The following is a 24,097-nucleotide window of genomic DNA, read 5'->3' as shown; positions in this document are numbered from 1 at the left end:
TCTTAACTTTAGAAGTTATCAGGGTAAAGAAAATTGAAAAATGGTATCTTTCCCCACCCATCATTTTGGCATAAACTATCAAATTCAGGCAATATCTTCTTATTCTTAGTTTGCTAAGGGTTATTTATTATGAGTCTGTGCTTAATTTCATCAAAATTTTTTGACAATCATATAATTTTTCTCCTTTATTTTGTTTATGTAGTGAATGACTCTGATTAATGTTAAACCAACTGGGCATTTCTAGAATAAACCCAATATTATAATGATGTATTATCATTTTTATATATTACCGAATTTGGTTTGCTAATAGTTTGTTTAGGTTTCTCCATTTACGTTCATAAGTGAGATTATCATGGAATTGTCCTTTCTTATATTGTCTTCATTAGGTTTTGTATCAAGGTTGTGCTGGCCTTACAAAGTGAGTTGGGGAGTGTGTCCTATTTTTCTGTTTTCTGAAAAAGTTTGTGTCATTTCTTCTTTAAATGTTTGATGGAATTGGCTGATGAAGCCATCTGGACTTAGAGTTTTCTTTGTAAGGTTTTTAATTATATATACTCAATTTATTTTGTGTTATAGAACTATTCAAATTTTCTATTTCTTCTTGTATTAATTTTGGTAAGCCAGATATGTCTAGGGATTTGTCTATTTCACATAAATATTCAAACTTTACTGGCATAAACTTGCTCGTAATATCCTCTTAGGAACTTTTTAATGTGTCCAGGTTCTGTAGTGATGTCCTCCTCCTTGTTCCTGATATTGGTAATTTATGTTTTCTCTCTTTTTTAATTTATGAATCTTATTAGAGATTTATCAATTTTTATTAGCTTTGTCAAGGTTCCAGCTTTTGGTTTTACTGAATTCCTCTATTACATGTTTGTTGTTTATTTTACTAATTTCTGCTCTTATCTTTATTACTTCCTTTCTTCTTTACTGGATTCAGGATAAGGTGGCACTGCAAATCAGTGGGGAATGAATGACTTTTTCACGAAATGGTGCGGGGACACGTGGACATCTATAGGGGGAAAAATGAAAATTGACACCTATGTCTCTATACACAAGGTCAATTCCAGGTGAATTATAGATCTAAAGGTGAACAACAAAACAATAAGCCTACTAGAAGGTAATATAGAAGAATATATTATTGAACTCAGGGTGGGGAAATAATTTTTAAATAACACATAAAAAATATTAACCAAAAAGAAAAAGATCAATACAATTGACTTCATTAAAATGAGAACTTGTGTTTATCAAAAGATACCATCAAGAAAGTGAAAAAGACAGGCACAGAGTGGGAAAATATATCTACAATACATACAGCAAAAAAATGGCTCATATCCTGAATATATGTAGATTTCGTATTAATCAATAAGAAAAAATAAATAGCCTAATAGAAAAACAAGCATGACATTTCCATAAAATCTCATTTAAAAAGCTACTCAATATCATTAGACATCAAGGAACTGCAAATTAAAAAACAATGAAAGGGCTTCCCTGGTGGCACAGTGGCTAAGAATCCGCCTGCCAATGCAGGGGACGCGGGTTTGAGCCCTGGTCCGGGAAGATCCCACATGCAGTGGAGTAACTAAGTCCGTGGGCCACAACTACTGAAGCCTGCATGCCTAGAGCCCATGCTCCGCAACAAGAGAAACCACCACAGTGAGAAGCACCACAACGAAGAGTAGCTCCCACTCGCCACAACTAGAGAAAAGCCCGCATGCAGCAACGAAGACCCAACGCAGCCAAAAATAAATTAATTAATTAATTTTTAAAAAGACAAAAAATATAGTGTTTAGAGATATAGTCTCCAACTTACGATTTTTCAACTTTATGATGGTGTGAAAGCAATATGCATTCAGTAGAAACTGTACTTCAAATTTTGAATTTTGATCTTTTCCCGGGCTAGCAATATGTAGTACAATACTCTTTCGTGATGCTGGACAGCAACCATCCTGTACCCATACAACCATTGTTTTTTCACTTTCAGTAGAGTAGTCATTAAACTACATGAGATATTCAACACTTTATTACAAAATAGGCTTTGTGTTAAATGATTCTGACCAATTACAGGCTAATGTAAGTGGCCTGAGCATGTTTAAGGTAGGCTAGGCTAAGCTATCATGTTCAGTAGGTTAGGTGTACTAAATGCATTTTCGACTCCATCATAAATCAAGGAAGATCTGTACTTGCTTAAGTAGCAAAATTGTAAAGAGAAGCAAAGATGCATTTACCATTCAGGATAATGCCTACCTTTGGGGGTTAGTGATTATGAGGAGGCCAGAGGGCATAAGGGGAGTTTCTAGGGTGTTAGCACTGTTTTTGTGATAAAGTATTCAGCTGGGGGAAAGGGGAGTGGTTCATTTGAGGTAAATCTGGAAAATGTTAACATTTGTTGAAGCTGGGTGTTAGAAAGAGTACTGATTATATTATTACTTGTACATATAACCAACATCCTTCATGACAAATTTTTTTAAGAAACCAAGTAGTTTTGACCTAAGTCTTGCTACAACTTGATGTAAATATCACAGAAAATCAAAGTACAGTATATACTAAAGGTTAATTTCCTCATCATAAAGGTTTTTGCATAAATGTCTAGAACCAGGAGAATTAGTAATTAAGTATACAGGCATACAGAAATAGCAGGGACTCCAGTATTTAAATGCATATACTAGGCAACTATCCCAAAGAGTAATAGAGGCAAGACCTAACCCTCAAAAAGGATATTTTTTATTACCTATAGTCTGCAATGATTACTTTTACCACTAGATGGAACTCTTCATGTAAGGTGATATGCTTAGTGAAAGGACTGGAAACAAAATTCACAGCTGAAAAATCAATTACATAAAAATGAAATGCAGGTGCTTTTGAGGCACGTTGAACCCACGAATCTGCAAAATTCAAGGCAGTGGGAGAAAAAAAAAAAAACCTGTATCCTGCAGATGTATCTTTTGGCTGACTACTACCAAAACTACATACCCACAAAACTAAATGTTTCCTCCCTAGTGAATTGCTTAACTTGATTTGTTCTCCAAGAACCACAATCTTGGCAACATCTATCAAAATATGAGCTATATTTAAAGTTGTCTAAACCTGACTTACCACCCTGAGAGAAGTATGCACTCTCTTACTACTTTTTTAACCTCTGGCTCTGAAACATGGCTTTAAATGTGTCACTTTATTGGAGAGCTGTTAGATATGAATAATACAAGTATTAAAAAAGAGGCTATTATTCTTCCCTTTTTCTACATGCCAAAGTTAAACTGGTATTATGAAAGCTGTACATAAAAAGAAAGGATAAAAGTAGGTCCCGTGTGTCCAAGCTGGCAGGGTTTTTGTAACAGAAAGTTTAAAGTTGATAAGTAGTACCACAGTTTTTCAGTAAATAATATCCAATTTCTTAAACGAAAATTTTGAAACACTTACATCCCAAGATTTGCCCTTAAGAGTAGCTGTCCAAGGTTTTGTAATATGGACCTCTAATCACTAATTTAGACTCCAATCATCTACAAAAATATATTTGGGGCTTCCGTGGTGGCGCAGTGGTTAAGAATCTGCCTGCCAATGCAGGGGACACGGGTTCGAGCCCTGGCCCGGGAAGATCCCACATGCCGTGGAGCAACTAAGCCCGTGCACCACAACTACTGAGCCTGCACTCTAGAGTCCATGAGCCACAACTACTGAGCTCGTGTGCCACAACTACTGAAGCCTGCGCGCCTAGAGCCCGTGCTCCGCAATGAGAAGCCACGACAGTGAGGAGCCCCGGGCACTGCAACAAAGAGTAGTCCCCGCTCCCCGCAACTAGAGAAAGCCCGCGCACAGCAACGAAGACCCAACACAGACAAAAATAAAAACAAATAAATAAATTAACAAATATACATATATATATATATTTGGCCCCTATATTTATGTGATCCCAACTTGAACTAATTTCAGGCTACTAGAGCAACTTGATCTGAATTAAAATGGCAGATGAAGGAATTCCTGATTGCTTACCCTCTTAACCTGATCAAGATTTTGCCCTATGAAATGACGATGGAAAGTTCTCAGTCAAGAAGGCTAATTACTCTTCCTCCGAGCACCAATAACACAAGTTTATTAACATATATTTAACTTGTCAATTTTTATCCCTTTGGGTGTCACAAGAATTAGTATTAATTCTGTTGCTGCCACCTCCCTTACTTTATCTCCCCCAGGCTGGTGTACAATTGGAAGAAAGTTTACTTGTATTAGAAAAGTAACAGCGGGCTTCCCTGGTGGCGCAGTGGTTGAGAGTCCGCCTGCCGATGCAGGGGACACGGGTTCATGCCCCGGTCCGGGAAGATCCCACATGCCGTGGAGCGGCTGGGCCCGTGAGCCATGACCGCTGAGCCTGTGTGTCCGGAGCCTGTGCTCCGCAGCGGGAGAGGCCACAACAGTGAGAGGCCCGCGTACCGCAAAAAAAAAAAAAGAAAAGAAAAGTAACAGCAAAATTCCCTATTCATTTGGAGAAAGTTCTATAGGATGCTCCACTGACAACACAGTGTCTCTCGTATCATTATCTTAAAACTGTTTACCCCTCAAAAAAGTATAGTCAAAGCTTCAGGAGACTATCTTTTCCTACAGACTTTAAATGCCATGAGCCTCAGGCAATTAAAACCAAAGTATTTCTACCTAGGATCAGATTAGGTTCCAAAAGACTACTTCTAAATCCACTTGTTCCAAAGTCCAGCGTGATATTAATACTATCCAAGAGACAGCTAATGCTTTTGCTCTGGCATATGACTTGTTCATATCTATACAACTTCACATATTGAAAATTCTTAAGAGCTTTAATCTCTTAGTCAGTATTCTATGAAACTAATCGTAAGTCGCTTCATCAACCATCATAAGAAGGTGAATTGCTTTTCTGAGGCACATGTTAGCCAAACAAGAAATCACAGCCACTCACATGTCATTTAAATTCAAACTAACCGTGACCTACTGAGTGCCTTATAATTTTAAGAAATTGTAAGGTACAGGAACAAGAAACTAAACTAAGTCTCTGGCATCCAGAAGCTTAAAATTCACTAAACACTACAAGATACTATTTTTTTTCCACTATGTCTGTTTTCAAAAATACAAGTGGTCAATTACAGGTGCAATTAGCACATGGGCACCCAGAAGGCCCCATGAGATGACTTTAAAAATTGGGCTGTGGGGCTTTCCTGGTGTCACAGTGGTTGAGTCCGCCTGCCAATGCAGGGGACATGGGTTCGTGCCCCAGTCTGGGAAGATCCCACATGCCGCGGAGCGGCTAGGCCCGTGAGCCATGGCCACTGAGCCTGCCCGTCCGGAGCCTGTGCTCCGCAACGGGAAGAGGCCACAACAGTGAGAGGCCCGCGTACCGCAAAAAAAAAAAAAAAAAAAAATTGGGTTGCGAACAATTTTTCTTTTATTGCATTTGCACATAAATGTTAGTCTTTTAAGTGTCATTATTTTAAAGAGATCTTGGGCATTTTGCTAAAACTCCTTTGAAACTGGAAGCAATTATGAGACTTTTTTCACTGTAGTAAATCTTAAGCAACCACCACTCTGGAGAAACACAATACAATACACTTTCCCACTCAGCACTGTGAGTGACACAAACTGTTGAGATGATGAGATATTGAAAAGACAGATTCTAATATATGAGATTTTACGGTGCATGAAGTATATAATACTTTTGAAATGAAATTTTTACAATTTAAATATTCCAATTTCTTTTCAACACTTTTATTTCTTAACACCTAAAAAGAATCTATTGTGTCAGTTAAAATATTTATGCTTTAATAAATTTACACTTTATCCTCTGTACAATTTTTTTTTTTTTTTTTTTTTTGCTGAGTGCAGGCTTTCTCTAGTTGTGGTGCAGGCCTCTCATTGCGGTGGCTTCTCTTGTTGCAGAGCACAGGCTCTAGCTGCACAGGCTTCAGTAGTTGTGGCTTGCAGGTTCCAAAGCACAGGCTCAGTAGTTGTGGTGCACCGGCTTAGTTGCTCCACAGCATTGGGATCTTCCTGGACCAGGGCTCGAACCCATGTCCCCTGCATTGGCAGGCAGATTCCTAACCACTGCGCCACCAGGGAAGCCCCTCTGTACAATCTTTTTTTTTTTTAATTTATTTATTTTTGGTTGTGTTGGGTCTTTGTTGCTGTGTGCGGTCTTTCTCTAGTTGCAGCGAGTGGGGGCTACTCTTCGTTGCAGTGCGCGGGCTTCTCATTGTGGTGGCTTCTCTTGTTGCGGAGCACAGGCTCTAGGCACGTGGGCTTCAGTAGTTGTGGCACACGGGCTCAGTAGTTGTGGCTCACGGGTTCCAGAGCGCAGGCTCAGTAGTTGTGGCACACGGGCTTAGTTGCTCTGCAGCATGTGGGATCTTCCCGGACCAGGGCCCAAACTTGTGTCCTCTGCATTGGCAAGCGGATTCTTAACCACTGTGCCACCAAGGAAGCCCCCCTCTGTACAATCTTAATATACATACCCTGGGTTCAAATTTTCAATGAAAGTTTAACACAGTGACATAACTGTATGTTTCACATTGGTGTTCTTATTTTTAATATTTAAAAGCCATGTTTATTCGATGAAAAACACGGATTGAAAGATGATTGATCCCTTGCTTAGGGTCATCCTAACAAATGAAGCAGATTGAACAGCAGATCTAATTAAGGAGAGCTTGGTCACAAGGACAGCAGCCACAAAATGACCTGACCAAAAGAAAAAAAATAATGTAGACCTTGTTACTTGAGTGAAGAAACTATTAATGCAACCAATGCAGGGATTGTAGGGATTCCAAAATTCAGAAAACTTTAAAATGCTAAATAGACTTAAGCATACAAAAGCTAGCCATATTTCAAAGGGCTTATTATAGTGCATGTAGTGTTCTCTGATTAAAGTTTGACTTTCTTAGAGAGCAGAAAGTATTTGATGATAACGTCAAGAATGTTACTAAATGATATTCCTGTACACTTTCTTGGTTTCTCATCTTCCCCTAATTGTTAGTTTCCTGTTATTTGGTGAGTTTTTCTTTGGTGTCATTGTTTTTACTTACTTGGTTTTATCCTTGTAATTGTGTTCAGCATAAAAATAAAACAAGTGGGGCTTCCCTGGTGGCGCAGTGGTTGGGAATCCGCCTGCCACTGCAGGGGACACGAGTTCGGGCCCTGGGCCGGGAAGATCCCACATGCCACGGAGCAGCTACGCCCATGCGCCACAGCTACTGAGCCTGCGCTCTGGAGCCCATGAGCCACAACTGCTGAAGCCCATGTGCCTCAACTACTGAAGCCCAGGTGCCTAGAGCCCATGCTCCACAGCAAGGGAAGCCATCTCAATGAGAAGGCTGCGCACCGCAACAAAGAGTGGCCCCCGCTCATCGCAACTAGAGAAAGCCCGCGCGCAGCAACGAAGACCCAATGCAGCCAAAAATAAATAAATAAATTTTAAAAAATAAAAAAAAGGGTTTCCCTGGTGACGCAGTGGTTGAGAGTCCGCCTGCCGATGCAGGGGACACGGGTTCGTGCCCCGGTCCGGGAAGATCCCACATGCCGCGGAGCGGCTAGGCCTGTGAGCCATGGCCGCTGAGCCTGCGCGTATGGAGCCTGTGCTCCGCAACGGGAGAGGCCCGCGTACAGCAATAAAGAAAGAAAGAAAGAAAGAAAAAATAAAGAAAACAAGTGAAGAACTTTATTATATAATCCCAATGTCATTCTTTAGTTACAATTCCTAAATTAATGAGGTTCCCCCCTCCCCAAAGGTACAATTAAAACACATGTAGCAATTGTAGCTGTCATAGGGCATGCAATTACAAATTTAATATTAAGAACCACATGGTTTCTATATTTCATTCATGAATTTTTTTTCTCTGTTCATTGATACGGATAGAACCCAACTGAGACATCTTTATCTCTAAACGAATGACATATTATTTTAAAGCATGTCAAATAATGTTTTACTTCTTTATTGTAACACATTTCAGAAACGTGGACAAAGATCAACCAAATCATTTTAATTTTCTATGGTGAAAAATGAATGGAGCAAAAAAAGAAAATTAGGATCATATAACCAGGAACATTTTTGAAATAGATGTAGCTTTACATGGTATGTTGGACAATATTTTCTGTTGAAGTGGGGAAAGTTTATCTGTTATAGCTTGGCTCAGATCATTATCGTACTTTGTAATCTTACTGAGTCCCAAGAAATGTGTTTTATGCTATGTAATATACCCTGGTCAGTAAGCAAAAGAAATAAGGCCCAAACTTAATTAAACTTATATGCCTAATCTATATACCTTTAAAGGAAGAATCTCATTTTCATACTTTTGAGTATAAATAATATTTTAATTACATATTAATTTTTCTAAAGCTTAAGGGTTAATAAATACTACAGCATAACAAAACTCAGCTGGCAGGAAATTGAATTTTTCTGTGATTCTAACTGTTTCATTCTTGCAATAACAAAAAACTGGTGTCTAGCTTTCAGGTAATAGTTCAGCTTGACAAATCATCTGTATTTAATTTCATAACTGATATTGTTATTTATGTTTTCATCTGATTATCTTAAAAGCTATGGCTTTATACAGTGTTATATTTGATACTAACACATTTCCCATTATAAATGTACTGTCATTAACTCACCCCATATTTAAATAATTATTTATAAGGTAAATCACAAAACTTGTAAGCTTCTGACAAACTCACTCTTTTTTTACCCATCACTATAGTTTTATACTTAACTACAGAAAAGAACAATGGTTTTCCTACAAGATTTTAAGTAGTAGGTAAAGACTGTAACACGAAAGATGATACAAGATCATTAACTGCCAAATGCATGGTACAGCCAATGAAAGCTCTAAGAATTCAGAGTTAGGAGAGAATCTTTCACCCTTATACAAGAGTTGAAATTTGAGGTAGGTTTTAAAGATGAGAAGGGTTTGACAGTGGAGGAAAAAAAAAAAAAAAAGATAAGTAGTACTTAATTAAAGGGCTTTTTTGTTTGGTTTTTTATTTGGTAGGTTTTTAGGAAACATAAAATGCTTTCTCCACACATTAGTGGCAAGCCCTTTTCAAAACGTAACTTGAAGCAAAGGAGGGTGCACAGGGGAGTTATGAAGATGGGTGTAGTGGACAACTGCTGTTTGAGCTTCCCACATCTGTTTTCCCCTGTTTCCCCTTGAGCAACAACCTCTTCCGGTCCTTTAATCTATGTAGTTTGGTGGGCTGACCCTACTCCTTGGCCACCAGTGTGAGCATATGACCCAAGCTCACCTCATCGAAACATTTTATCCCCCTCACTGATTCAGACAAAGGCCCTCAAGTCAAACCAGGACAAAAAGACTCAATTCCAAGACTCTTGCTAGATGTTAAGATTGCTAACTAGATGGAAGATTGAAGCTGTTGGTGGTCCGTTTCTGCCACCTTTTGTGAAGAACCTGCCCTTTTATAAAGCAAATACAGAGATCAGATCTAAGAGAGCAAAAAGCAGATGCCTGGGACATTGAGATTTGAGATCTTCAATACAGATTAAGCTGTGCTTGATCTACGCCCTGGACTTTTGTTTCCTGAGCTAAGCAGTGTCTCTTTGTGCTTAAGCTAGTCTGTTTCTGTCACGAATGACTGAAAGAGCCCTAACACACAGAGATGTGTAAGAGTGTCTGCCCACAGTACGAGCCCTCCTTTCCGCGCCTCCACCTCCAGAGGACAGAGCGGGCTTCTGGAATACTCTGCCTCCCTCCTCCTCCTCTGGAGCCTCGGTTCTCCAAGATCAGTCTTGCAGGCTTCATCACCGCTGCCTCCAAAGCCTGCCCCTGTGGCCGTGGCTGGCAGCCTCTACTATTAAGTCACCCTCTCTTCTTCATATTTTCCTTTTTTAATTTTTGTCTTTTCTATTGCTCTTCTCCCTTCCACACCATTTTTCCAATGCTTCCTAGTTTTTCACAAGCCAGTCCTGGTTTTTCTTACAAACTGGAACTTCTTTTCAGCCAAATCACAGCACATAGCATGCAGCCTTTGGTTCTTCAACTGAACTCATTTCAGCTGTTTTCACTGTTCCACGTTACTCAGATTCTTTAAAAGAAAAAAAAATCAAAAAACTTCCAAACTTAATGCTGTTATGCCAAATTTAGAGCTAAATTCTGGAAAAGAGGGTATTACTCCAACTGATAATTACAACTGAAAGCTACCCTGGTGCAAAAGATCCATGTGCAATACTCAATCCTAGAACTAGACCAAAAAAACATTACTGTACGTTAGACCTTGGCAGAAATGTAGTAACTCTTTTAAAATTATATATATTTCCCATCATTACAAACACCAATTTCTAAAACCTCATATAACTACATGCCAGTAACCCCAAGTAAAAAGATACGAAAAGTTAAAGTAGCTTGCTCAAAGGCACATACTGCTTTAACTGAGGGAAAAGTATCAATAAACAACGTACCTGCTGGGATCTTTGCATGTTTGAAATTGCAAAGACCAATAAGGTAATACTATATATCTTAGACATCAGCCTGCCTCAAAAAAATAAAATCAGATAAATTATATTTAACCTAATAACTATTGTTTAACAGTCTTGCTTCAGGCTCTTTATTCCAGAAAACTGTCATTCCATTTGGAATGTATATAGACCTTTACAAGCTTTCATACAAATAAGTCTGTCCGAGCAAATATAAGCACCAATCACCTTCTTGTCCTCTGACTTGTTTCTGTCCCTCCTCCTCACTCATTCAGATCCTACACACCACCTCATACTTTTCTATAGAATAGACTTACGTAGTGTTGAAGCAAAGGGAAGCTAGGAACTTGGAGATAAGATGATTCTCCATGTGCCAGTTATCAATTTATTGCCTCTCACCCATCATTGCCTACTCTGCAAAAATGGAGCCAGAGACTTTTAAGTGTATTTCCTTTTCCAGCTGGCACAATGTTAAGCATTATGAATAAAAAACACTGCAGAGACAGTGTAGGAGGCAGGGCCTTTCCCTTTCCGGTTCCAGGCTGCTTGTCTAGGCAAGCTCCTGCAGCGTGCACAGCTTCTCCACTGATAAGACTCCAGTTTACAGCAGCCAGCAGCACCCACAAGCCAGTTGCTTCCTCCCAAGACACCTCCCTATTAACAGCTTTCCCCAGTGTCCTAAAGGGTGGATTTCTGGCAGGTTCCATAAGGTGAATTTCCAACAACTTCCACCACAGCAACTTCTCTGCCATTCTGTGAACCACAGCCATGCCTTCTCCAACAAGGTGGGATCTCTGCTCTAGGGTGCCTCTTCTTAGTACATTCTGTCTCAGCCCTATGGATAATAGTGGATTCTATTCTTTTTTTCAGCTTTATCAAGCTATAATTGGCAGACAAAGTTATAAGATATTTAAAGTGTACAACATGACGACTTGGTGTACATAGCTGATTCTGATTTCTCCCATTTGTATATTGTTTAGAGATCTCTTTACTTCTTATTAGCCAACCCCTTGTTACTCCAATCCCCTGTTATAATCAATAATTCTTTATACTAAACTTTCTTTGTTCAAATTACTGTATAGTTTCTGTGTCCTAGCTGAACCCTGACTGATATAGCAGGTAAAAACTAGCAAAACATCAGCACAAAATAGATGGGCTCTGGCATTTCTAGAAACAACCCATTCTAAAAGATGGTTAATAAAATGTAATTAAAAGGGTTCACTCCAGGGCTTCCCTGGTGGCGCAGTGGTTGAGAGTCCACCTGCCGATTCAGGGGACACGGGTTCGTGCCCCGGTCTGGGAAGATCCTACATGCTGCGCAGCGGCTGGGCCCGTGAGCCATGGCCGCTGAGCCTGCGCATCCAGAGCCTGTGCTCCGCAACGGGAGAGGCCACAACAGTGAGAGGCCCGCGTACCGCAAAAAAAAAAAAGGTTCACTCCGGGTAGCCAGAGGGTATCTTCAGGAAGAAAGTACTGATAAGTGCTGATTTAAAAAAAAAAAAAAAAAGTGCGGGGACTTCCCTGGTAGCTCAGTGGTTAAGAATCCAGCTGCCAATGCAGGGGACACAGGTAAGAGTACTGATCCGGGAAAATCCCACATGCCACGGAGCAACGAAGCCCGTTGCACCACAACTACTGAGCCTGCACTCTAGAGCCTGTGAGCCACAACTACTGAAGCTCGTGCACCACAACTACTGAGCCCACGTGCCACAACTACTGAAGCCTGAGCACCTAGATAGAGCCCGTGCTCCACAACAAGAGAAGCCACCGCAATCAGAAGCCCGTGCACCACAATGAAGAGTAGCCCCCACTGGCCGCAACTAGAGAAAGCCCGTGCGCAGCAACGAAGACCAATGCAGCCAAAAATAAAATTTAAAAAAAAGGAGAAAGCAATAATCTAATCAATCAGCTGTAATGTGTCTCTTTCAAGGATGAAATGGGAAAACCTGACATACATATCAGGTATATTCTTTTTTTTATTGAAGTATACTTGATTTACAATGTTTCAGGTGTACAGCAAAGTGATTTAGCCATATATATACATATATATGTATATATACTGTTTTTCAGACTCTTTTCCATTATAGGTTATTAGAAGATATTGAAGATAGTTCCCTGTGCTATACAGTAGGTCCTTGTTGGTTATCTATTTTATATATAGTAGTGTGTATCTGTTAATCCCAACCTCCTAATTTATCCCTCTCCCCCACCCTTGCCTTTCCCCTTTGGTAACCATAAGTTTGTTTTCTATATCTATAAGTCTATTTCTGTTTTGTAAATAAGTTCATTTATATTCTTCATGCAAATTACCTAAATTGCCTTTACCGATTGGCTTGTAAGCCTGAATAGAGTCAGTCCCCAAACCCATCTAACGGATAAAATAGTTTCTGGACTTGCGATAACAAAAAAGACTGCCACTCTCTGAGGACTTCCACACAACCACCCAGCAACCTCCCTCTTTTGCACTGTTTAATCTCACAAACTCTACAGCTAAAGGTTAGAGGCAAAGAAAGGTAGGCCACTGACCAGTTTATACAGATTAACTTTAAAATTCTATTTTCTTTTTCCCCCCTCCTTCTACCAAGACTGGCCTTGTTTGTAAATATAATGGTCAAACTCTCTAAGCCAGATAACTGATAAAAATGTAAAATAAAAAGATTCAGATTCAAGAAAGGCCCCTGAAGAATCTATTCCTCATTACCATTCATAGAATTTGACAGTACAAATAAAAAACTGGATTCAGGGAGCTCCCTGGTGGTCCAGTGGTTAGTTAGGACTTGGCACTCTCAAGGCCGTGGCGTCAGGTTCAATCCCTGGTCAAGGAACTAAGATCCTGCAAGCCTCCTGGGTCGGCCAAAAAAAAAAACAAAAAAATTGGATTCAGGCATTTAAACCATGTTTTCCGCTTGTAAAAGTGAGAACAGACAATTCTTCCTAAGATCAATAGGTTCCATCTACCACTTTTCTCAAAGGACCACACTGCTGTCTTATTTATAAGAGAAAGAACAATATAACAAAAAAGACTTCAGGAAATCTATGGTGTAGGTAAATCAGCAGGATACAGGACACTTTCCCCATCTTCAGGCACCTTCCTTATCCTCCAAAAACATTTCCAAAATGGGATGCAAGTATCCCGAAGTCTGTTCCAAAGCTCCCTAAGTTCCACGGGCAGGCTGGGGCTCCAAAACTTAGACGCTGCTGGCATATTAACTGTCTCCAGCTTTCCACAAGTGCTATCACTTCCGCGGCTTCCTCTGCCTCTCTCCACCCCTATATGTTCCCGTTTGCTGTTTCTGGTTCACAGTGGGTTTCTTTTTTTCCAGTGAATATTGAGGTTAGAAAGTCTGTGACTCTTTGTTATCAAGTTCCCCTCTTCATCTAATAATAGTTAGTACTTTCTTTTTATGTCGCTTTTCAACTCAAAAAGTACTGAGCTGTATTTCCCTACTGCCAATTGCGTGGGGAGGTGGCTATATTTCTTTTCCTGCTTTAGCTTTTTCTTTTTCTCTCTTTGGCCCTTAAGAGTCTCTATTATTTTTATACCACTACTGGTAGAGTGGACGCCTTCTATTTGTGGATTCTCCTTATTATTAGGTGCAGGCTTAAAATAATAATGAAGAAATAGAAATAGAAAGCTAGACAGTTCTGAACAGATGATCATATATTCTCCAACACGCGAATATGTGTTCATCTGTGCAAATCAGACAACTCTTTCCTCTTCTTTATGGAATACAAGGGGCCACACCACCAACAGAACATTAGAAAGGTTAATATCTGCAGAACATAAAATAATTTGCATGGCACTTATCACCACAAGGTAATATTTTATATCTTAAAAATGACAAAAACTATTATTCATTCATTATTGACCACCTAGACAAAGCTAACTGTTGGGAACACGTAATAAAAATATACGTTTCCCGCCCTAAAAAGCTTTAGAAAACTCAACTTCTCTTTTACAATATGAACAGTTTCAGGTTCAGATAAGATTCTGGGAATATCTACTGATCATGTAACTCATACTATAGCCCCAAATTTAAATTCAAACAGCAACATCCTTTAAAGAAATTCAAACAGTTCCCACTACAGAAAGGTATTTTGTCTTCAGATTTTTATCACAATTCAAGATTTTAGAGCAGGCTGAAGGATGATCTAATCAAATTTATCAATCCCCTCTATGGTTTTTGGGCAAAAAAAACGATCAACCACTTATAGGCAGCTCCAAGAGGGAAAACCTCTTCCCTATAAAATAGTAAATAACACATTCACCCACTCCCATCTCTGCTAAGGAGGGATTCCAGTGCCCACTCACAAACCCAGCTTTCCAAGATTTGGAATCTCCTATTCAGTATAAACAGACACAAAGCCAAAGCACCAGGGCAATGTAAATAAGCTCACTCTACTAATATACATTTACTCAATTAAGACAACTGAGGTCTCAAAGCTGGGGTAAGACCACCTGGAAATTCTTTCTAGGAAAAGCTAAATTTCAGTGTGCCTGCTTAGGAGAAAACAGTCTAAAAATAAAGTAATGATTTCCTAAACTGCAGATCCCTCTGATCTGGTCTTTAGTTCTACTAGGAGAAAGAAAACCTATTACGTATGGAGTGGTTATTATCTACTAGGCTCAACGCTAAGAGCTTTAAAAGGATTGTCTAATTTAATTCTGACATTCTCTGGAATAGACATCATTATGTCCATTTACAGATGAAGAAACTGAAGATGAGAGAAGTTTAAAAATTGGCCCTTGCCGCGGAGCGGCTAGGCCCGTGAGCCATGGCCGCTGAGCCTGCGCGTCCGGAGCCTGCACGTCCGGAGCCTGTGCTCCGCAACGGGAGAGGCCACAACAGTGAGAGGCCCGCATACCGCAAAAAAAAAAAAACAAACAAAAAAACAAAAAAAATTGGCCCAAGTATTTTATTCTTTTTGGTGCTACTGTAAATATGATTCCTTTTCTAATATCCTTTACAGATAGTTCATTCTATCTGTATAGAAACACAACTGATTTTTGTAGGTTGATTTTGTATCCTGAAACTTAAACTTGTTTATTTCTAACAGTTTTTTTGTTAGTGTCTTAAGTGTTTTCTATATATAAAATCATGTTGGGACTTCCGTGGTGGTCCAGTGGTTAAGAATCGGCCTTCCAATGCAGGGTACGCGGGTTCAATCCCTGATTGGGGACCTAAGATCCCACATGCTACGGGGCAACTAAGCCCGCGTGCCGCAACTACTGAGCCCGCACACCACACCTAGAGCGCCCACACACCGCAATAAAAACAAGAACAAAAGACAAATGTTGGTGAGGATGGGGAGAAATTGGAACATTTGTACACTGTTGGTAGGAAAGCAAAATAGGGCAGTGCTATAGCAAATAGTATGGAGGTTCCTCAAAAAAATTAAAACTAGAACTACCATATGATCCAGCAATCTCACTTCTGTGTATTTATCCAAAATCGCTGAAATCAAGATCTCAAAGAATTATTAGCACTCTCACGTTCACTGAGGCATAATTAACAACAGCCAAGATGTGGAAACAACCTAAATGTCCACGAACATACGAACAGACAAGCAAAATGTAGTATACACATAGAATGGAATATTACTCGCCTTTAAAAAAGAAAATTCTGCAATATGTGACAACATGGATGAACCTTGAGGACATTATGCTAACTGAAATAAGACAGTTGCAGAAAGACAACTGATTCCACTTATATGAGGTATTCACTTACATGAGGTATCTAAAATAATCAAATTCAAAGAACTAAAGAGTGGAATGGGGGTTGCCAGCAGCTGGAAGAGGAGGAATGGGGAGTTACTAATTAACAGGCATAAAGTTCCAGTTAAGCAAAATGAACAAGCTCTTGAGATCTGCTGTACAACACTGTACCTATAGTCAACAGTACTTATTGTACTCTTAAAATTGTACCAACAGGGTAGATCTCATGTTAAGTGTTTTTATTACAATAAAAAATTTTAAATGTTTAACTGGCCCAAGGACTCAAACGCATTTCCAACGGACACTCAAATCTGTCCTCCGACTTAACTACATAAACTGCCTCGGAAGAGATTAAAAAGTACTGACTGACGCGTTCTCTCTCTGCGCTGTTAGACGTTAGGAAATTCGCTTAACAGCTCTGGGCTTGAGTCTCCTCACCATCAAGATGAGTCTCAGCGCAAAGGCAGGCAGCGCTGCCACCACCAACTGGTCGGTTTGCAGCCAACGCCGCTGGTAGTCCCCAACGGGCATCAGCAGGACCAAGCGGGGGCCCAGCTGGAGCCCAGCGCGGCAGCCGGAACACCGCGCCTCAGCTCCCGCAGGCGCGAAGATGAGAAACGCCGCGGGAGAAAGGAACAAAGCCCGGCCCCGTTGGGTCACCGTGACCCGAGGGAAGGGCATCAGTACGACCAGCCCACGGCCTCGTTTCCAAGGCAGCTGGACCAAAGAGCTCTTCTCACCTCCGGCCAGATTCGCCAGCTGGCACCTCCCCTTCACTCTGTGCCTCAGTCGCCATCTTAAAGTCAGTAAACTTCTTTCACCACCCCAACCCCGACCCCGCCCCCCTGCCTTTGGATTGGCTAAGGTGTTTCCCCCTCTTTTACACGATTGGATGATTTGACCGGCCCTCCTCAACCTAAACAGCTTCATGATATTATAGGTCTATTCAAATAACTAACCGTCCTTGGTCGCCCCCGGTCTTGGCGGAAAAGAAAGGAGGGGGGAACCCAGCCCCAAGGCCTGCCGGGAGTTGTAGTTTCTCATTTTGATTAACCCTTCGGATTCCACCGACTTTTAGGTTCAAGTCAGAAATACCAAGCCAATGCTCAAATTTGTCCTGATGTATAAAACTCAGGATTACAGATCTGTTGAACTTGAAAGTGACTTTAAAAGTCACTCTCGGGTTTCCCTGGTGGCGCAGTGGTTGAGAGTCCGCCTGCCGATGCAGGGGATACGGGTTCGTGCCCTGGTCTGGGAAGATCCCACATGCCACGGAGCGGCTGGGCCCGTGAGCCATGGCCGCTGAGCTTGCGCGTCCGGAGCCTGTGCTCCATAATGGGAGAGGCCACAACAGTGAGAGGTCCGCATACCGCAAAAAAAAAAAAAAAGTAAAAATAAAAGAGTCACTCTCTAAAATGCAAGATTCATTTTCTGTCCTGATACAGATTGATATACCCAGAATTGTAGGTACAGAGTGGGAGCCAAGAAGTACCTATTAAATTTAGTTCACAGCGTGCTTTCTTTAGACAGCATACCGGGGGGATCACTTCTTCATTCCACCTGCTCCCTTCCAGCTTCCCAAAGAACCCACAGAGTTTGCCTCTCTGATCTGAATCATGGAGATAAAACCTGCATAATTTTGTCCCTGGCTGAGCTTTAATCCTCAGTGGGAGAAATAACCATAATTATGCTTGCCCTCCCTGCCTCATGGGCTTCTGATGAGGATTAACTGAGGCAACAGATGCGAGGACATTGTAAACTTAAAGCATTAATTTTTTCTCTGTATTATTTTTCTCTGCTGGATTTTTCTAGGAATATTTTTCTTGTTGCTCCTTCTGACAGCCTTTCACCTGAAGATCTCCCAGCACTCTCCTTCTCTTTCACTAAGCTCTACCCACGTATATTTCAGTTTCTCAAAAGCCTTTACTCTGTTGTTTTTCTGGCTGGCCTGCTTTATTACATTTCACATCTCAGTTTAAAAGTCACTGGTTCAGGGAATTCCCTGGTGGTCCTGTGGTTAGGACTCTGCACATCCACTGCCGGGGCCTGAGTTTGATCCTTGGTCGGGGATCTAAGATCCCGAGAGCCGTGTGGTGCAGCAAAAAATAATAATAATAAATCAAAAAATAAATAAAAGTCACTGGTTCAGATGCCTTCCATGCCCCACCCTGAATAAATCAGTTCCCCTACTAAACTTTCACATAGCACTTGTACTCTTCCTTCATTGTTCTTATTACAACTTATATAGTTTGTGTGACCATTTGCTTCACGGGAGTGTTCCCAACTAGACTTCCTGCCACATGTGGGTGGAGGCTACATCTATTTTGCTCCCTGTGGCATGTGGCACATAGTGGCCTTCAAAAAATATTTTTTCAGCCAATGGACAAGTAAATCCTCAGGCTCTATTATCCAAATCAAAAATTGAATCAAGAATTCTAATAGATTATTTCAACTGGTGAATTTATAAGTTTGGTAAAAGTGTCTAAATAAAATTGTATTTAGTTTTATGTTTAATAAATTGTCCTTATTGTACAAATGCATGAAAAGAAATGCAAAATTCAACAAATACATATCAGTGAAATTTTTCACTGAACCCCAGACAGCCTTGGAAAATCCAGGTTGCATAACTGCTGTATATACAAAGCAGGGAACCCAAGGCTCAAATTCTGCCCTTTCCCTGAAGTGTGAACAGGTTTCCCTCCCCCCCGCCGGCCCCATGACACCCAGGACATCAATTAATTGACTGACTGAATTAAACTGATGCTTTCACACAGAAGAAATGTTCAAAACTTTAAAATATTACCACTACAACTAGGAAGAACACCATATTTCTGGTTCATCTGTTCTGATGACATTTTTTACACAAAGTCCTTCATGTTTGGGGAACTACAGCACCGTAGTTAAGAGCATGGGCTCTGGAGTTAGTGAGCCTAGACTCAAATCTGGCTCCATCACTTCTAGCTGTGTGACCCCAGACAAGTTACTTAACTTTCTGATTCTATCTCCTTTTCTGTAAAGTGAGGACAATGATAATTCTCAGAGGGGTATTGTGAAGATTAAATGAGATAATCTCTGAGGAGCTGCTTCACAGCAGTGTCTGGCACACACTAAGTCTAGATAAATGTTCAAGGTGAGATGATGAATATTAAGAATGCTAAACTCCATGGGAATTCCCTGGTGGTCCAGTGGTTAGGATTCCGAGCTTACAGTTCAGGAGGCACGGGTTTGATCCCTGGTCAGGGAACTAAGATCCTGCATGCTCCGCAGTGAGGCCCAAAAAAAAAAAAGAAGAATGCCAAACTCCCTTCTCAGATAACACTTCTATCTCCATTGCTGTGTGATAAGGACCATACATTACACTTGAGGTTACAGTTTAATCGGTTAACCTGGAGAGGGGAGTGTCCCTCCTCAAAACCAGCTGTCCTGCTGTGACTTCTGATTACAAGAAAGTATCACTGCTGAGTGATCTAAAATTACTCCCCAGCCGACAAGCCTGCACACCCTGTTTCTGAGAGGATGTCACGGCTCCCCCGAGATCATCTTCCTTACCCAGTCTAGTTATTGATTGTTAGAGCGATGATAAGCACAGCTGTACAGCAGGCATTCTTGAAAGTTCAGAAAGTCCTCTTGTTTCCAACAGCCTGGCTGAACAAAAGGTCACAGAAAAGTGGCCCCAGCCCTCAAGGAGTTTACAGTGGACTCAGGGAGACAAAATGGACACACGTAAGTCACATACAACAAAAGACAGCTTAGAATTATGAAAGACTAAATACCAAAGTAAAGAACAGACTCGCAAGAATTCAGAAGTGTGGAGAAGGGAAGAAGGCCAGGGCTCTAAAGGATGGTTGAAGAGCAGAGGCATGGACGTGAGTCTGCCACAAATGTGACTGCAAATCCATCTACCTACCCCAACAGACCTGGAGCTTTGGGCAGATGTGGTATTCGAATCTTCTTTGTGTTTCCAGGCCCTGGCCTCAAGGGCGGTGCGGGGGAAGGAGGAGGAAATATAGGAGGGAAGAAAAAGAAGGAACAAGATGGAAGAGAAAGAAAAGAAGGATCTGCCCATGACCCCAGCCCCAGCATCATCCTCTCCCCTCCCCACGTCTAACCCCACCCTCCAACAATGCAAGTGACTTGGAGTCCCCAGATGCATCTGTTTTCCACTTTTGTTCTTGCTGTTCCCTCGGCTTGAATTAAAGCAGGACATTTTGATGCCCACACCAAAATATAAAAATATCATGTGTACAATAAGCATTTCTGAGCCTTACATCAGTAATGAGCCTAGATAGGGATAGGGTGAGGGTGCTTATTGAACATTAAAAAAAGAAAAAAGTCTAAAAAATGTAATGATTTGTTCTCTTGTCAAAAAGGCCAACAGTCCCACCAAAATATCATGTACTCACCTGTAATATCCCTTTCTTTCTTTCCCCCTTTCCTTTGCCAGAAAACTTGTATTTGTTATGATAAAGTCTTTGGAATCATTATTTTAATGTCTTTTTCATCATCTGTTAATATTTAGCTCTTTTCTTTTTATATTGTTTAATTACACAAGTAATACATGAAGATATTTTCCTTGTAAAAAAAAATTCACATAATAGAGGTAGGGATTCCCTGGTGGTGCAGTGGTTGAGAGTCCGCCTGCTGATGCAGGGGACGTGGGTTCGTGCCCCGGTCCGGGAGGATCCCATGTGCTGCGGAGCGGCTGGGCCCGTGGGCCATGGCAGCTGAGCCTGTGCGTCCGGAGCCTGTGCGTCCGGAGCCTGTGTGCCCGGAGTCTGTGCTCCACAACGGGAGAGGCCACGGCAGTGAGAAGTCCACATACCACTCACACAAAAAAATAATAATAATAATACAGGCAAAATCTCCTTTGTTGACCTCTCCCCACATTCTAGTCCCTCCTCTAAGAAACCACTATTTTCTGTTTGTGTCTGTTCAGATGTTTTTCTACACAATACATTTATTCAACAAATAGCTATTGAATGCCTACTACGTGCCAGGCACTGTTCTAGGCCTGGAGATACAGGCATAACAAAACGTCGCTCTCTCATGGTGTCTCATTCTAACAGTAATACCTACATACATAGAGAAATACATAATTTTAATTTTTAGATAAATGGTGAAATGCTGTACATATTTTCCTTATACATGCATCTTAGAGACTTTTCTGTGTCGTACCCCTAAAGCCGCCATTACTCTTCCCTTTTTCTTTTTTTGGCCACGCCGCCCGGCTTGTGGGATCCTAGTTTCCTGACCAGGGAGAGCCCTAACCACTGGACCACCAGAGAATTCCCTGCCCTTACTCTTTTGAACTTCTGTGTAGTATTCCACATTATAGATGTTCCCTGGTTTATTTTAACCATCCCCTCCAGGTGTACATTTAGATTTATGTCAATCTGGGTGGCAAGCCCTGGAAACTGACTTTGGCTACCATAACAGAAACTGGATTTGTTGGAAGGATACTAGGTTGAAGAGCTGGCAGGAAGGAAGGAGGCTAGGGAGCTGGAAACTCAGCCAAGGTCAGTCCATTCAGTGCCACTTGACTCACAGTCACCTCTCTGCTGATTTCCCACCTGTTCGTGGGTCCCCACGTCACCCCCTGGAGAGGCAAAGTCATCAGGGAGAACATCTGATTGACTTGGCCTAGGTCGCTTGCCTCTTCCCTTCTGCCTGGGGGAAGGTCTGTCTCCCAACAAAGCTCTCCCAGTGGGGAATTACCTACAAAAATGGGAAAAAATTAAAGGACAAATGTGTGCTACAAATCATTCCCAATTTTTTACTTCCTGGGGCATCTGAATATTCTGGGCTGGGGCAGAGCTTAACCCTTCATTCTCCTTCAGACACACTAAAGACTGACATCTACATTATTCCACATGTTGAAAAAAGGAAACTGTCCAGCTCTGCTACAGAATCCTCTTCAAGATTGGCCACAGGGCCGGAGAGCGGGGGAGGGAACTCAATGAGGTGAAGGAAAGAGGAACCAATTCTGTGCAGCTAAAAATGACCGAGTTCGGGGCTGGAACCTCAGAGTAAAAGTTCTGGGGGTCATTTTCCCCAGCCAGGACAACAAGCTGGGAAACAGCCAGGTCAGTGGCAAGAGGCTGGCAGAGAGGAGAACTGGAAGCATGTGCAGCCCCGGGGCATTTCTGATTGGGGGTCGCCATCTGTCAGGCACTGGGCTCAGCGCTGGGGCTACAGAGTTGAATGAGCCATGAATCCTACCTTCCAAAAGCTCAGACTGTAGTTGGAGGGCAAGCGGGCCAGGCTCTCTGGGCCACAGCAGAGGCAGGGACCAAATTCTCTGAAAGCCTGAAGCTGCCTGGCCTGACGTGGGGCGGGGTCTGAGGGAGGCGGCAGTGGTCTTGAGTCTTGCAGGGTGAGTTGGAAGACCCGCAAACCGACCAAATTGTTTTGAATTGGAATCTCTCTGGTGCTGTAATCAAAAACCCCAAACCTCAGGTGAGGAGGCCCCATGTGCTGATGGTAAGTTTCAAAGCAGTAACATATATGTGACGTTCAGGAATGGGCCAGTACATTATGAACTCTCCGTGCTGGGTGTTATCTCCACTGTCATGTGAGCTGAAGCCTGGAGGGATCCTTTTTTCCTGCCACTCTAACCCATTCTTGTGGCGGCTGTTTCGGTATAGAGAGAAATTTTGCACATAAAGTTTCCATAGCAACTAAGAAGGGTGAAGGTCAGCAAAGGCCCAATGGCTTCCCCACCTCTCTGTCCTGTAGACAGAAGCCTTCAGAGGCAGCTTCGAAGTATCCCCCAATTAAAATCAGAAAGTAAAGGAAATTGTCCTTTAGCCCCCTTAGGCCTCTGCAGTCATCCTCAACCATAGGATCCATCTTCTTTCAAGGATGTAGGAAGAGAGGGCTGCCTTGCTCATTCATTCACACTTCAGTGTGAATTAAACCCAAAGGTACCTCTTCTGGAACATGCAAGTTTAAAGGACCACTTTAATTGTGAAATAAAATGCTTGTCACCCAGTTAAAATAATTTACACAATCATGTGGATTAGGAAACCTGAAAACCTTCTTGGGAGGATTCAATAACCGTGTCTCAGATTATCGTTTTATATTTGCTGCATTTCTAGATTTGTTTATATGATTGATTCATTTTGGCTTCTCCCACTAGACTGTACGTTCTGTGGGTTAAGGAGTGTATTTGATTTTGCTCACTCAACTATTTATTCAATGAATAGAGGAACAAGTGAATCAAATAAATCAAAGAAGTAATAAGTGAAATAGTGAGGTCACTCGGGTCTTAAAACTACATCCCACCACTACTGGACACAAGTTTTTGTTTCAATGCATCCAGCATCACTTTAGGGGTCCTCTGCTCTTCTATCCTCTGTGCGTTTTGTGTGGCATTGATGCCATCTCTGGCTAAAAGAGTGGGCAAAATAACTCTGGCCAATCCGAGGACTCTGGATTTTACAGTCTAGGCCAACCCAAGTAAATACGGAAAGGAAGTATGCAGTAAGAGCCCCACTGGGGGAACTGAATGGGGTGGGAGGGCAGAGGGCAGGAGGAACCACTGCCTGTTGGAGGAGGTTTCTGGCTGGACTGAGTAAGATTTAGATGGGTAGAAATTTGGGGGGATGACATTCTCTGCAAAAAGAACAGGACTAAGCATGGGGAGACAGGAACATTTTAGATGCATTTGGAAGCTGGCAAGGGCCCAGTGTGACAAGAGCAAAGGGCTTCTGTAGGGTCAAGATAAGGTTGGATGAGTGGACCAGGGCCAGGCCTCTGAGTTCTGGATACCATGTTAAGAAGCTGAGGGTTTTACTCAGGAGGTAATGTGGACCTATTCAGAGTGGGGGTGGTGAGTAACCTGAGCAGGGCTGGGCATTAGGAAGTTGATCTGCCAGAAGAGTGGATTAAAGGGAAAGAAGCTAGGGCCCAGACACAAGTTGCATGAGCCCAGTCAAGGAAACATG

General features: G+C 41.6%; 1 protein-coding gene across 1 annotated transcript in view; it reads right to left on the bottom strand.

Annotated features, from left to right (window-relative positions):
* Nucleotides 1-16,978, bottom strand: part of ARHGAP19 (Rho GTPase activating protein 19) — a 58,077-nt gene extending 41,099 nt beyond the window's left edge. The window contains exon 1 of the mRNA XM_060101484.1: nucleotides 16,892-16,978. Coding sequence (XP_059957467.1) covers nucleotides 16,892-16,947 — 56 coding nt within the window. The 5' untranslated portion in view covers nucleotides 16,948-16,978. The remainder of the gene's footprint in view (nucleotides 1-16,891) is intronic.
* Between the last annotated feature and the right edge of the window lie 7,119 nt (nucleotides 16,979-24,097).

The sequence above is a fragment of the Mesoplodon densirostris genome, chromosome 1 (assembly GCF_025265405.1).
Source record: "Mesoplodon densirostris isolate mMesDen1 chromosome 1, mMesDen1 primary haplotype, whole genome shotgun sequence".
NCBI lineage: Eukaryota > Metazoa > Chordata > Mammalia > Artiodactyla > Ziphiidae > Mesoplodon > Mesoplodon densirostris.
This window is presented reverse-complemented; position numbering and strand designations above follow the sequence as displayed.